The sequence below is a fragment of the Bos grunniens genome, chromosome 15, assembly GCF_055505025.1.
Source record: "Bos grunniens cultivar Pamir isolate PY7600 chromosome 15, Bosgru_T2T1.0, whole genome shotgun sequence".
Lineage (NCBI taxonomy): Eukaryota > Metazoa > Chordata > Mammalia > Artiodactyla > Bovidae > Bos > Bos grunniens.
The window spans coordinates 49,880,330-49,897,012 of record NC_141179.1 but is presented as its reverse complement, the minus strand read 5'-3'; the positions used below and the strand labels follow the sequence as shown (position 1 = coordinate 49,897,012).

Below are 16,683 nucleotides of genomic sequence, written 5' to 3'. Positions count from 1 at the left end.
GGACCTTAAAGAAGACTGAACACTGAAGAATTGATCTTTTCAAATTTGGTGCTGGAGAAGATTCTTGAGAGTCTCTTGGGCAGAAAGGAGATCAAATCAGTCTATCCTAAGGGAAATCAACCCTGAATAACTCATTGGAAGGACTGATGCTGAAGCTGAAGCTCCAATACATTGGCCACCTGATTTAACAGCCAACTCATTGGAAAGGACCCTGATGCTAGGAATGATTGAAATCAGAAGGAGAAAAGGACAGCAGAGGATGAGATGGTTGGATGTTTCTACCTTTTCAATGGACATGAACTTGGGCAAACTCCGGGAGATGGTGAGGAACACGAAGGCCTGGCGTGCTGTAGTCCATGGGGTCACAAAGAGTCAGATACAACTTAACAACTCAACATTACTATATATTGCAATATGAGTAAGAGTGCCTCAATTTATAAACCCATGTACAAATAAGATAGATGCTTAGATCATATTATTGTGAATTTATGGAAAAACAAGAGGCCTTCCTCTTTCAATAGCACTATCTATTTGCTGGGATTTCAGCTTTCATTAAATTTTTAAAAACAAAATAGTATTTCTTTTCTCAATTCATTATACAAACTTGCGATCATAGCATAATAAAAAATGCTATTCATTCATTTGTTTATTCAATCACTCATGTCTTCACTGACTATATTTCGCTGGAAGAGTTATCTTAATTTTGAGACTATGTGTTTTCTGAATGCTTTTAGTAATGTATACTTTATGAATATAATGTAACTCATAATACATCTTAAGAAACATTAGAGGATAATAATACGTAAAGTCAAAAGTTGGCTTGCATTATTTAGATATTCATTTGTATATTTTTCTTTGTGAGTGAAATGAAAAGTCTAACATTCAATAGTTTAAATATATTTCTGTTAGCCAAAAAAACGATAATTTTTTTTTCATTTTTTGGAGCAGAAGCATTATAATAGGTGTGTTCAGCAAGCAGACACTAAAAATATATTTTAAATTTGAATGTTTTATAGAATGGCTATAGTTAAATGCTATTTATATGACATACAGCAGATGATAATGTTCACATTTTCTTCTAAAATTTATTTCTATTAATTTTATTTTTCTTATCTACTTCAGGAAATATTAACTAAGTCTGATGTTCATATATCTTGCTTTATTTTTACTTGATATCCCTTTGGTCAAAGTGAATATGCTGAAGGAGAAGGGTAATTAGAAATTGCATTTAAACTAGGCAAAAGAAATAAGTCATGTGAAGATGTCTGTCACATGCTTGACATTTGAAATATAATTTTAAGTTAATAATACCTCTTTTGTTATATGAAATGTAGGCTCATGACAGGTGAAATCTTTCTCTCCAAGACTTTTTTAAAAATGCAAAACAACTAGTTCTTCTATATCCAATGATTGATTCATTTATTAATCAATTATGTATTCAATAATTATTAAGTGCATAATTTAACCAACCTAGTGTTCATTCTCACAAGTAGCAAGCTGTATGAGACACAGTTCCTACAGTAGATAGAGTAAGATCTGAGAAAACATATTACTTATTATTAAAACCAATATACATACTGAAAGTTATAAAGCATTCTTAAATCTTTTTTTCCTGCTTAATTTGCTTGTCTTTGAAAAAGTGTAGACATGTGAATTAAGAAATTTCAATGAGAAGTATCAGTTTTTTATACAACTCTATGCATACATGAAACTAGATCATTTGAGTTATATGAAAAGAGTTTGTATGCTAAGAGTCCTGGATAAAAAGCTTTATATTTTGTTTCTTGCTATCACAAATGTAAGTGGTTATACTTTAGTGACTTAGAATTTTTACATTTGAATATTATATCCTAAATTATTCTTAGATACATTTAATCCAATGGATTATAAACCCTGACTTCACAAGACATTATCTCAGGGATTTCAAAAGGTTCTGAGTTGCAGCTTTCTGAAAGATTAAAATTATTTCTGAAAATTAAGTAAAAACAAACAGACTATGAAGGTTGACTGTTTCTATTCCTGGTGAAACTAAATTTCCTCAGAAAAGACTGAACATGTGTATAAAATTTTAAAATATGCTACTAATGCACCATGAAGATAGATAAAATGCTGTGAGCTGTAATAAGCTCTTATATCAACATATGATTTTTTCAATCTTTAATATAGGAAACTTCAGCAGATTTATAAACACACTTATGAGAAAGGTAATATAATAATTGTGGGCAAATACAGTATGTCAAGAAGCAAAAAAAAAAAAAGATTTAGACTACTCAGGGAAAATGTCATGGATGGGTAACCTTGAATCATGGTTAGGATTAGAAATGAGAGACAACAGATGGAAATGATTTCCAAAACTTCACTCCAACAATTTCATACTTAAAGGAGGTTTATGAAGCACATGCCAAGTCAGGCTTTATAATTCCAGTGGACATCAATTCTCTCCTTTAGATCAACAGTCAGTTCTATTTCTCTTTATAAAGTAATCTTTTATTGGTAACTCTGGTGCCAACATGGAGTGTAGACATTCACTATGTATTTTCACACTTAAGGTTGATGCCATCATTGACTTGAGGACATGTCTACATCACAGAAGAACTGATTCTTAGGGGGAAAAGCAGGTGGAGAATTCCTTGGCGGATCTTCTTGGTCTTCACACTATAGATGACTGGGTTGAGCACAGGTGGAACTAGCAGGTAGATATGAGCCATGAAGATGTGGGTGAGGGGGGATGAGTGTTTAGCAAAACGATGGACAATAGAGAGCCCAATCATAGGCACATAAAGAATAAGTACAGCACAGATGTGGGATGCACATGTGTTGAGGGCCTTAAATCTCCCCTCCTGAGATGAAATTTTTAATACTGAGTGAAGGATGAAAACATAAGACACAAAAATACCCAGAGAGTCCATTCCCCACAGCAAAGTGATCAGAACTAACCCATAAATAACATTAAACTTAGTGTCAGCACAAGCAAGGCGGATCATGTCCTGATGTAGACAGTAAGAATGAGAAAGGACGTGAGAGTGGCAGAAGGGAAAGAAAGCCAGCCGGGCTAGAAGTGGAATCATGGCAAAGGCACTTCTAAGCAGGGCTACAATTCCAATTTTAGTGATAAGTGTAGGAGTGAGAATGGTGGCATATCTTAGTGGGTGGCAGATGGCCACATATCGGTCAAGGGCCATGGCCAAGAGCACAGATGATTCAGTGAAGGAGAAAGTGTGAATGAAAAACATTTGGACTACACAGGTATTGAACTGGATCTCCCTGGAAATGGACCACAGCACCCTGAAGAGTGATATCACTGTGGGCAAGGACATGCCCATGTCAGTGAGAGAAAGCATGGCCAAGAAGTAGTACATGGGCTCATGGAGCCTGGGGTCTGTCCAGACAACATGTAGGATAGTACAGTTACCCATGATTCCAATAAGGTAGAGGAGACAGAATGGGATGGAAATCCAGTGATGAGATTCCTCATATCCAGGGATACCTGTGAGATAGAAGGTGGAGGCCAGGATATTGCTGGAGTTTGCAGTTTCCATAGGGCTTACTGTTAAACCACAATACCAATTCACAATCACACTTCAGAGGGGGAACAAATGATAAGATCACCACCTGTGTCACAAAAACAAAACAAAACTTCAGTCTGTCCTATAATCTCTCCTAGATTCACCCTCACAGTTTTGCTTTGTTTTTATTTATTTCACTGCTGAGTGTCATCAATTACAGAAAACATTCAGTTTTATAACTATAAGGACTTTCCCTTCTCCTCAGATGAAGAACTATTAACAAGCTGTCTAAATATACACAATTTCCTTCTAAAGACACTGCCCCCAGAGCAGCACATACAAAACCATTGTAGATTATATTATTAATTTTATACTTTTCTTTAGAACAATCTTGGCCAGAGTTACTGGTCTTATGTGCTATGCTGTGCTTAGGCGCTCAGTTATATCTGACTCTGGGACTGCATGGACTGTAGCCCTCCAGGCTCCTCTATCCACAGGGATTCTCCAGGCAAGAATAATAGAGTGGGTTACCATGCCAAAAGGGATCTTTCCAACCCAGGGATCAAACCCAAGTCCCCCACATAGCAGACAGATTCTTTACCATCTGAGCCATGAGGGAAGTCTACTGGTGCTATTTTAGCTGTGTAAAAAAAAAAAAAAAATTGACTTTCTACAACACTCCAGTATTCTTGCCTGGAGAATCCTGCGGACAGAGGAGCCTGGCAGGCTACAGTCCATGGGGTCACAAGAGTCGGACATGACTTAAAGACTAAAGAGAGAGACAGAGACAATGGCTTTTATAAATGTCTTCATCTGAGCTTGATAGATTTTTCAGCAATACTTGAATATGCAAGGCATCATTACAGTATTCAGGCAAGATTTGGTCAGGATGGTTCTTATTCTTACTATACATAAGTTTGACCACATGATTGATACCCCAGGGATGGTATCCACATATGCATGCTAACTGGCTTTAGTCAGGTCCAACTTTTTGAGGCCCTATGGACTGGGACCAGGCAGGCTCCTCTGTCCATGGGATTTTCCAGGCAAGAATACTGGAGACAGTTGTCATTTCCTGCCCAGGGGATCTTCTTTACCCAGATATAGAACCCACCTCTCTTAAGTCTTCTGCATTGGCCGATGGATTCTTTATCACTAGTGCCACCTAGGGATTATATCTACATAGAGTCAACTCTAACATCAATATGTTCTGGGATGAGCATCCCCCTGAGGTAAATACAGGTTAAGATGATTTAGAAGAATATGTGGATTTTAAAACTTTTAATTATAAAATATATAATATATGGAATGTTAAGCAAACTATAATTGATTTTGAATCTGATTTAAAAGATTCTGAACATTCTTCCTCTTATGTTACAGAACTGATTAATCATTTAGAGACTAGTTTTTTTTCCTGTAAAAAATTACAAAACAATAGTTATAGGGATTGTTGAGAGATTGGAAACTTATCCATCAAATCAAAAATAAGAGAAAACAACAACAACAACAAAAGTAAAATGCACAAAAAAGTGCCTACTGGCATCTGACCTTCACACCAAAACTTTTATGCTCAAATGAGAAAATATATCTTCCCCCACTAGATTCCAGGATTTCTTCTGTGGTCAAGAAAGAAATCTCTGTATTAAGAAAGGTGAGCCACTTCTCAAAACCCACTTGCTCATCAACTGCCCAGCCTCCATGCTCACCAAAATATTGGTTTAAGAATTTAAAGTCTATGGGACAAATTACCTTCCACTGTAAACTAATAAATCAGCATCTTCTGTCTTGGAAAGTCTTCTTTGATGTTCTGGGAAATGAAATCCCCTCAGTCTCCTCTAGTTCCATGTAAATACCCTTGATTACAGAAGATATTCCCCAAATTGTTTAATAATTTTCTAAGAAATGCAAGATCCATAATCAAGACATCAGATAAGTAAATTCTAGAAACAAATTCAATCTTCCTGACTGTTCATATTACACTTAAGTTCTACCCACTTACTGTATGAACCGACATTTCTTATGGTCCTGCTATTTAACTTCTCAAATTCCTGTCTATCTCCTCACCTTCCTGTCTAAAATTGCACTGGTTATTACTTTCAATGCTCAGATTTTCCAATATTATCCCTTCTCTTTGTTGATTCTTTTCCAATTTCTATTCTATAATCAAAATTTTAAAATCTGGTTTTTATCTCACTGCTTAGTCAATTCAGACCATTTTTTGTTCTTTTATAAATGTTCTCTCCCTTTGACATGAAGTAGTAAACATGAAGTTTCATTGAAAACTGGAAGATACCTGATCTAGAGGTCATCTTTCATCATATCACTGACTTTTTTCTGAGGTTTTAAAGAGACAGAGATCTAACATCTCCCTTATGTAGAGTCTGTTTCTCTGGTTCTGCAATCACATTAACTTAAGTTATATTCTGGTTTCAAAGCTTACTCATTTTAATTTAGACAAAATGACTCTTTTTCCTCTGTACCAAAGTTGCCTCTTCTGTAAACTGAAGATACTAATAGTTTGATGGGATATGCTAAGGTGAAGGAGATATTGTGTGTGAAATACTTGGTACAGAGCCTTTTCTGTGATGATGATAGTGATGAAAATGAGAACAATGATGATGACATCAACAATGATGATGATAACAATAACAGCAACAACAATTGAAGTATAATGAGAGGAGGAAGACAAGGGGAGACTATTAATTACTCTCCTCTAGAGGAAACACCATGAGTAGCCGTCTTACAAGTGACCCAGATGCTCTGAGAAGTAGAAAATGAACTGTATCAGTTTAATCTTTTCCTCCACTAAAATTTCAGTATAGCAAGAAATATGAATTGCTCCATAGTATTTTTTTCTACCCAGAAATTCCTCTGATCATCATGATGAAACTACATATATACATTTCATTTTAATCAGTGCCAATACTGGGGGGTTGTAAGAAGAGTCCAAAATAGAATGAGAAATCTCACCAAGAGTAAGAATGAGATTTTGAGGACTTCAGTGACCTGGACCCTGGGTGAACTGGAATCTTCAGTGAACTGGAATATGAGCAGTCACATTAGCATTCTGTTACCACAACATAAATATTCATTACTTTCCATATTCATTAGTATCTGGTCCATCTATTATTTCACAGCCCCCATGTTTTAGCTCCCATTTGATGTGACAATCAAAAACCTCTTTGTCCTGATACTGCAATTTCAAATTCATTCACATAGCTTTTGGTATCTTTCACATCCCCAGAGAAGGAGGTCAGTGGAGTTAGGTAATAAATTTAAAAATCTGTAAGTTTTGAGGTTTAGAAAATAATTAATAGAGTGAGTGAAGTTGCTTAGTCATGTCCGACTCTTTGCGACCCCATGGACTGTAGCCTACCACGCTCCTCTGTCCATGGGATTTTCCAGGCAAGAGTACTGGAGTCGGTTGCCATTTCCTTCTCCAGAGGATCTTCCTGACCCAGGGATAGAACCTGGGTCTCCTGCATTGTAGGCAGACACTTTACTGTCTGAGCCACCAGGGAAGTTCTTAATTAAAAACTTTTTTTTAATTTAAAGTTTTTAATTAATAGTTAATATCATGTTAAAAATCACTGATACATGGTATTAGAAGGGACCTGAAATGTTATCTGCTGTAATCCCACTCTTATTCTGGATTCGTCTTCTGTTATGTCTGGTAATATTCCTTTACGCTGTGTAAACAGTCATGTGCACGGACAGACAGGGGACTACTTGCCATGAAAGTCTAGGGTATATTCAGTTCAGTTCAGTCGTGTTTGACTCTTTGCAACCCCATGAATCGCAGCACGCCAGGCCTCCCTGTCCATCACCAACTCCGGGAGTTCACTCAGACTCAGGCAAGTTCTATCTGAAAAACCTATGTCTGGCTTGAATCCTCTGTCTATGGGTATGGACAATAAAGATCTGGAGAAAGTATGCACTCTAATAACCTGAGAACCTCTTCCTTCTCAAACCATTCCCCTGGTCCTTCTTCTCACACTTTGGGTGTCTGCCTGGCTCTCTTTGATCTCTCAAGCCCCCTCTGTATTTTCCTATTACCTCTCAGTTTTACTTCTCCCAATCCTCACCTAATGATACAGTTGCTCTTGTCATGAGTGACTGATCTAATTCTCAAGGAAAGAAAGATGAGTTAATAAGTCTTCCTCCAGTCCTTAAGGATGTGAGTCCCCATGAGAAATTCAAGACTGCACCTGTAACCCTGTTTATGCCACCCTTGTAGTTTTTGGCCCTTTTCCAAATCCTCTGTTTTCCATTCCCTAAATCAGTCCTGAATATTCATTGGAAGAATTGATGCTGAAGCTGAAGCTCCAATACTTTGGCCACCTGATGTGAAAAACTGACTCATTGGAAAAGACTCTATGATAGGAAAGATTGAAGGCAGGAGGAGAAAGGGATGGTAGAGAATGAGATGGCTTGATGCCATTGCCAACTCGATGGACATGAATTTGAGCAAGTTCCAGGAGTTGCTGATGGTCAGGGAAGCCTGATGTGCACAGTCCATGGGGATGCAGAGTTGGACATGACTGAACAACTAACACACACATAGCCTTCTTGCCTTTGCATTCCCAAGCTGCATTATCAGTGCAGTTCACTTGCTCAGTCGTGTCTGACTCTTTGTGATCCCTGGGACTGTAGCCTGCCAGGCTTCTCTGGCCATGGAATTCTATAGGCAAGAATACTGAAGTAGATTGCCATTCTCTTCTCCAGAGGAACTTCCCAACCCAGGAATAGAATCCTGGTATCATACATTGCAGGCAGATTCTTTACCATTTGAGCTACAGGCAAAGAAACATGAAGGTTATAGAGAGTCTCAAATATTGATCACCTCAATATCTGGAACAAATGTGGTAGTGCAACATGTGATGAAATAGTAGCTTGTATCCAGAATATGGCTGGCTAATAAAGATGTTGGGCTTCCCAGGTGGCTCAGTGGTAAAGAATCCACTGGCCAATACAGGAGATGCAGGTTTGATTTTTGGGTTGGAGAGATCCCCTGGAGTAGGAAACGACAACCCACTTGTATTCTTGCCTGGAAAATTCCATGGACAGAGGAGCCTGGAGGGCTACAGCACATAGAGTCACAAAGAGTCGGATAAAATGAGTCACTGACAGGCACGCATGCATGTGATAAAGAATGTTAGCTATGGAGTAGCCAATGAGAAGAACTTATTAAGGACTTAAACTGTTGAGGGACATAGAATCTACAACTTAAAGGCTGGGAATGACTCTAGTTCAGTTCTGTTACCAATACTAGATAAAAATGAAACACTTATGTGAGTCACCTCCCTCAAAACTATTACAATACAAAATATGTGAGAAATGTCTATTAACTTCCACTCAATTTTGCTGTACTCTTAAAATTACAATAAAAAATAAAGTGTATTTGAAAGATCATAAACAATAAAGTCAATGTGATCACTCAAATCTTGATTCTCTGGAGTGGTACTGACTTCACTGTGTCATTGAGCTCTTCCTGCTGAATAGATTATATACATTGGATCAGACTATGAAGAGAAGCTTTCACTCAATGAATAAGGTTTCCTATGTCTGTCAACAATATTGACTTCTAAATGTCTATTGGTAATTATACCATGCAGCAGGGTTGGCATGTGGACTACTCAGGGTGAATAAAACTGTGTCCACCAACAATACTGACTTTTAAATGCTTAGTACACGAACTCTTTTAAAAATGTGTTCTACTTTTAATCTTTGCAATTCTGGTCTTGAGACTGGTAATATTGGTTTAATTATAAGTCTTAACACTGTCACTGATTCACTCAACTAAGATATTGTAGATTGCACTAAGCCAGTAATCTTCCAGTATTTAAGATACCCATTGAGAACTGACTCTCTCAGGAATTGAAAATAGAAGTAATTATGTCAATAGAAGCAATAGCTTTCATAATGAAAAATTACTTATTAAGAAATTCACCATCTACTAATAGTCCATGAAAATACTGGCATCACTAGAAACCCTTTGCAACTCCAAATTAACACAGCTCTTTTTTAAATTACCAGAAAACAATTTGAATTTACCTGATTTCATTGGCACCAGATGCCTTATACTTTTCCTATACTTACTTTTTAAATATGAACTTAAATCACTTTGACATCATCTAAGCTTGATATGATCAAAGATCCCAAATTCAGAGGATTATTAGTTGGTGCAACCATATTACTTTATCATGAGGTCTATATATTTCTCATGTATAAAATAGAGGGAAATAAACAATTTCAACCTCTCATTGCTGAATTCTTTGGCAACCTAGATGTAAGCTCCATTATGGATGATTCATTCTGATGATGAGAAGGTAATGGACAAATGTTCACATTAACAAGTATATAGAGAGCACTACCTAGACCACAAAACCCAAGAGTAGATACAACTATGAAAGGAAGACTGGTTGCTCTGACTACAGGAAGAAGGGCATCCTTAAGCTCTTTTCCAGATCTGCTATGTTCTGTCTCCTCACCACAGTGAGCTGCCTCAACAAGCCACTTTGCCCTCTGACTTCTGGTTTGATTTGATCAACAATGGAAATGGTGCAAAACAGGAATACAGAAAAACATACAGCTGGAGGGTTTACTCCCTTGATTCCACACCAACCCTCACTGTGGCTTCCTCATGGTGGCTGCATCTCTCTACAGAAAGGGAAAACTCATGCTGAGTGTCCTTCTCTATATCCTTCCTGTCCCTTCCATATTTTGGTAAATACCTTTCTTTTTTCTTGACACTTTAGGACTAGTGTTGGCAGCAAATTACCTTCTGTAATACTATAATACATACATCATCTATATATTTATAAGACATACAAATAAATATTTCTTTTTGGTTTTCATAAATCCTGCACACATATTTTCAATAACCCCCTGATGCCTTTATCAAAGCCTTTATGCAGTTTGAGAATGACTTTTCTTCCCCTGCTGCTGCTGCTAAGTCGCTTCAGTCATGTCCGACTCTGTGTGACCCCATAGACGGCAGCCCACCAGGCTCCCCGTCCCTGCGATTCTCCAGGCAAGAACACTGGAGTGGGTTGCCATTTCCTTCTCCAATGCATGAAAGTGAAAAGTGAAAGTGAAGTCGTTCAGTCATGTCTGACTCCTAGCGACCACACGGACTGCAGCCTACCAGGCTCCTCTGTCCATGGGATTTTCCAGGCAAGAGTACTGGAGTGGGCTGCCATTGCCTTCTCTGTTTCTTCCCCTAATAGAACCTTAATTAATATAAAGGAGAAATTTCTACCTTATATATATTTGTACACCTTCTGTCAATTTTTATCTCTGTCTCTGGTTTATCATCATGACTATCCACAAGCTTCTTATATAGTCAAGATTTAATATGTGCAATTATCATTTTTTAATAAGAAGCTTAATGTTCATTTCTTGGTTAATCAGACCAAAAATTGCTTTTTCTTCCAAAATGGGGGGGGATTCAACTCAAGAACATCAGTTTCCCAAGTGTAAGAGAGAAAGCTTCAGGTAAATCTTTGCATATTTAGTTTTTCTACATATAACAAGGAGAAAAAACTGTGACTAATGAAGAGTAAGTAGAGGACAGAGTGCAAGTAAGCCTAGATATGAAGGAGAAAAGAAGACTCTTTTAGAAAGGGATGTTAAACAAATTCCTTAATAGGCAAAGAAAATATGACAGGTTTGCCCTGGAGCTCAGCCTGCACATAGTTAGGATGAAGAAATAATGCTACCATCATTTGTAAACCTTAATAGCACTTTTAAAAAATTCTTTTTGGTATTCTCCAGTGTTCAGTGATTCATTTTGATAAAAAAAAATCTGTCTTCTTATCTGATTTAATTTTAAGGTATATTTTGGCAGAATTTTTTCTGTCTTCAATTCATTTGGAACTGCAGAGTTTGTTGTCTATTGTAATTCTTCTTCCTGAGTTTACGTTACTTTTTAAAAGAATTTTTGAAAACTATGGTTCTGTATAGTTTGATTTTTAAAGTTACTTTCTGTATTTTTTTGCTTTTCAATTATCTAGCCATTGTTGTTCAGTCTCACAGTTGTGTTCGACTCTTTTTGACCCCATGGGCTGCAGGCTTCCCTGGCCTTCACTATCTCTTGGAATTTGCTCAAACTCATGTCCATTGAGTTGGTGATGCCATCCAACCATGTCATCTTTTGTCACCCCCTTCTCCTCCTATCTTCAATTTTTCCCAGCATGAGGGTCTATTCTAATGAGTCAGTTTTTTTGCATCAGGTGGCCAAAAGTATTGGAGCTACAGCTTCAGCATCAGTTCTTCCAATGAATATTCCAGCCATACCCTTGCATAAAATATTTAATTATTATTTTTGCTTTCCATAATTTAACAAAGCAGGGGTGTTGGGGTGATTTAAAATAGTGTTTGTACAAAAATTATTAGTTAGCATTCTCTTTAAAATTCTCCAATTGTCTGGATCCATTTTGATTCTTTCATTAAAATGTGTACTTTAAGCTTAGCTGTTGAAAATGTCTTTCTTCTTATTTTCTAGGGAATTGTGAGAGACAGCAAAGGGTGGTGGGCAGTTACAATTAATGGTGATCTGGAGGGAATCTTTCTTGCTTTATTTTTGTTCAAGGTTCTGCAAATGTTAGTTCAGTTCAGTTCAGTTGCTCAGTTGTGTCCGACTCTTTGCAACCCCATGAACCACAGCACGCCAAGCCTCCCTGTCCATCACCAATGCCCAGAGTCCACCCAAACCCATGTCTATCGAGTTGGTGATGCCATCCAACCATTTCATGCTCTGTCGTCCCTTTCTCCTCCTGCCCTCAATCTTTCCCAGCATCAGGGTATTTTCCAATGAGTCAGCTCTTCACATCAGGGGGCCAAAGTACTGGAGTTTTAGCTTCAACATCAGTCCTTCCAATGAACACCCAAGACTGATTTCTTTAGAATGGACTGGTTGGATCTCCTTGCAGGCCGAGGGACTCTCAAGACTCTTCTCCAACACCACAATTCAAAAGCATCAATTCTTCTGTGCTCAGCTTTCTTTATATTCCAACTTTCATATCTATACATGACTACTGGAAAAACCATAGGCTTAAGTTAGACTGAACTTTGATGACAAAGTAATGTCTCTGCTTTTTAATATGCTGTCTAGGTTGGTCATAACATTCCTTCCAAGGAGTAAGCATTTTTTAATTTCATGGTTGCAATCACCATATGATTGCAGTGGTTTTGGAGCCCCCCCAAAATAAAGTCTGACACTGTTTCCACCGTTTCCCCATCTATTTCCCATGAAGTGATGGGACCAGATGCCACGATCTTAGTTTTCTGAATGTTGAGCTTCAGGCCACCATTTTCACTCTCATCTTTGACTTTCATCAAGAGGCTCTTTAGTTCTTCTTCACTTTCTGCCATAAGGGTGGTGTCATCTGCATATCTGAGGTTACTGATATTTCTCTCGTCAATCTTGATTCCAGTTTGTGCTTCCTCCAGCCCAGTGTTTATCGTGATGTACTCTACATATAAGTTAAATAAGCAGGGCGACAATATACAGCCTTGATGTACTCCTTTTCTTATTTGGAACCAGTCTGCACATGTTCAGTTCAGTCAGTCACTCAGTCGTGCCTGACTCTTTGCGACCCCATGAATCGCAGCACTCCAGGCCTCCCTGTCCATCACCAACTCCCGGAGTTCACTCAGACTCACGTCCATTGAGTCATTGATGGCCATCCAGCCATCTCATCCTCTGTCATCCCCTTCTCCTCCTGCCCCCAATCCCTCCCAGCATCAGAGTCTTTTCCAATGAGTCAACTCTTCACGTGAGGTGGCCAAAGTACTGGACTTTCAGCTTTAACATCATTCCTTCCAAAGAAATCCCAGGGACGATCTCCTTCAGGATGGACTGGTTGGATCTCCTTGCAGTCCAAGGGACTCTCAAGAGTCTTCTCCAACACCACAGTTCAAAAGCATCAATTCTTTGGCGCTCGGCCTTCTTCACAGTCCAACTCTCACATCCATACATGACCACAGGAAAAACCATAGCCTTGACTAGACGAACCTTTGTTGGCAAAGTAATGTCTCTGCTTTTGAATATGCTATCTAGGTTGGTCATAACTTTCCTTCCAAGGAGTAAGCATCTTTTAATTTCATCGCTGCCGTCACCATCTGCAGTGATTTTGGAGCCCCCCAAAAATAAAATCTGATACGGTTTCCACTGTTTCCCCATCTATTTCCCATGAAGTGATGGGACCAGATGCCCTGATCTTCGTTTTCTGAATGTTGAGCTTTAAGCCAACTTTTTCACTCTCCTCTTTCACTTTCATCATGAGGCTTTTCAGTTCCTCTTCCCTTTCTGCCATAAGGGTGGTGTCATCTGCATATCTGAGGTTATTGATATTTCTCCCCACAATCTTGATTCCAGCTTGTGTTTCTTCCAGTCCAGCGTTTCTCGTGATGTACTCTTCATATAATTAAATAAGCAGGGTGACAATATACAGCCTTGATGTACTCCTTTTCCTATTTGGAACCAGTCTGTTGTTCCATGTCCAGTTCTAACTGTTGCTTCCTGACCTGTATACAAATTTCTCAAGAGGCAGATCAGATGGTATTAGACTTAATAGAAGTGTACATTAACCAAAGGATTTTTACTTTTTTTCTACCCCATTTCATGAGTAGAGAGTCCCTTTTGTGTGAAGTCTGTATTTGTCTTGTGAGTTTTCTCCACTGATGAAAAGTATGTATATGCATTTACTGTCTAGCTTTTTTTCTGACAATCATTTAAGTAGATGTAAAGGAGATAAATGCAATATTTTCATTTATCCCATCTCTAAAATAAAACATTCATTTGATTATTATGTGAATTAAAATATGGAGAATGAAGTCTAATTTGCCTCAATGGAAACAAAATGTACCTAGCTATCAACACCTACTCTACTCTATATTATCTCTTTTTCCTTTGAATAGTTAACTTGTCTATCTTAGTTTTAACATGGAAACTTGATTTTATCTTAAAATCTAAATGGAAAATATCACCATAAAATAGCCGAATGAAATAAATTCCCTCTTACTAAATCTCCTGACACAAAGATTTTGAGATGATATAAAGCAAGGAAGTACTGATAGAAATAAGTACAATTATTTTTCTTGAGGTGACATGTAGAAATTATTGACTATCATGGAACTATAAGTACAAAATGTGTCTAAGAATTTCTGACAGGTTATCTTCAGGATGAAGAAAATGAATGTAAAGGTTGAAAGGGGATCATATATCTTCTAAGTGTGAGCAAACCTGATTGTTTTGGATAATAATATCCCTAAGAAGCCTTCGGAGAAGGCAATGGCACCCCACTCCAATACTCTTGCCTGGAAAATTCCATGGATGGAGGAGCCTGGAAGGCTGCAGTCCATGGGGTAGCTGATGGTTGGACATGACTGAGCGACTTCACTTTCACTTTTCACTTTCATGCATTGGAGAAGGAAAAGGCAACCCACTCTTGTGTTCTTGCCTAGAGAATCCCAGGGACGGGGGAGCCTGGTGGGCTGCCATCTATGGGGTCAAACAGAGTCAGACACGACTGAAGCGACTTAGCAGCAGCAGCAGCAGCAGGAAGCCTTGGCGAATCTGTTTTTTCTTGATGCTATAAATAATTGGGTTGAGAACTAGTGGAACTAACAGGTAAATATCTGCCATGGTAATATGAATAATGGGAGAGGAATATTTTACAAAACGATGCACTAAGGACAACCCTATCATTGGCACATATAGAATGAGCACAGCACAAATATGGGAGACACATGTACTCTGGGCTTTGAGTTTCCCTCCCTGGGATGCAATGTGCAACACAGAGCAGAGGATGAGAGCAAGATAAAAAGATTCCTAGAGAATCTACACCCCAATAAAATGCAACAACAAACAAGCTATACAAAACATTGAATGAGATGTCAGAACAGGCCAATTGGATGACATCTTGATGTTAGCAGAAGGAGTGGGAGAGAACATGGGAGTGACAGAAAGAAAATGTGGGGATATGAACAAGAACAACAGGGAGGACAGTGGAGCATCTGATTATGATGAAGACCCCTATGTAGACAATGTGTTGTGGGGTAAGTTTGCTGGAATACCTCAAAGGATCGAAGATGGCAACATAGCGGTCGAAAGCCATGGCTAGGAGCACAACTTATTCCATTAGAGAAAAAGTGTGAATAAAATGCATCTGGGCTTCACAAGTACTCATCTCAATCTCCTTAGCATCAAACCTTAGCATCAAAGAAGGTTCTCAGTACTGTGGGCAGGGTGGAGATGGACATGCCCATGTCTGTGAGGGACAGCATGGCCAGGAAGTAGTACATGGGCTCATGGAGACTCTTGTCAGTGTGGATGATGTGAAGAACTGTACAGTTGCCCACTATTCCAATCAGATAGAACACACAAAAGGGGATGGAAATAAAGTATTGAACATCCTCGCAGCCAGGAATCCCAGAGAGGTAGAATGAAGCCAACTGTTCAATACTTGAATTACAGCTTGTCATGAGACTGTCGCACGGAGCCATTTTTCTACCACAAAAATGTGAACTCCTAAAAGGAATAACACAACCCTAAAGCATTCATTTTCTCTGACAAGGATACTAGGTGGAAACATTTTATAATGTATGACAGAAAAAGTTAAAGCAATGAATGCATGGATTTATTTTAACCAATAGATAAAGCCCACAGGAATAATCAAGTAACATTATAAGATATGAACTGTCCAGCAAGTGTGCGTAGTTGAAAGAGGCACACAGACTGGCCCTCAAACTGGTTTAAATGGGAATCAGATCCAAAATCATCAAGGGTAAATAGGATTGACCTAATTTACAGTCTCAGAGAAGGCAATGGCACCCCACTCCAGGACTCTTGCCTGGAAAATCCCATGGACAGAGGAGCCTGGAAGTGTGCAGTCCACAGTGTCACTGAGGGTCGGACGCGACTGAGTGACTTCACTTTCACTTTTCACTTTCAGGCATTGGAGAAGGAAATGGCAACCCACTCCAGTGTTCTTGCCTGGAGAATCTCAGGGATGGGGGAGCCTGGTGGGCTGTCACCTATGGGGTGGCACAGAGTCGGACATGACTGAAGCGACTTAGCAGCAGCAGCAGCAATTTACAGTCTAGAGTATTTGGAATTTGGTTTCTTTCATATTCTCCACCAAGGTTTCTTTATGTACTTACCCTGAAATGA

General features: G+C 38.5%; 1 protein-coding gene and 1 pseudogene across 1 annotated transcript; both read right to left on the bottom strand.

The window, feature by feature from the left end:
* Positions 1 to 2,564: 2,564 nt before the first annotated feature.
* LOC147358068 (olfactory receptor 51L1-like) lies at positions 2,565 to 3,654 on the bottom strand. The gene has a single exon (XM_086338443.1). It carries the CDS (start codon positions 3,537 to 3,539, stop codon positions 2,580 to 2,582), a length of 960 nt encoding a protein of 319 aa, XP_086194569.1. The 5' UTR covers positions 3,540 to 3,654; the 3' UTR covers positions 2,565 to 2,579.
* An 11,376-nt stretch (positions 3,655 to 15,030) lies between these two features.
* On the bottom strand, positions 15,031 to 15,995 carry LOC147358067 (olfactory receptor 51G1-like; annotated as a pseudogene).
* Positions 15,996 to 16,683: the final 688 nt, after the last annotated feature.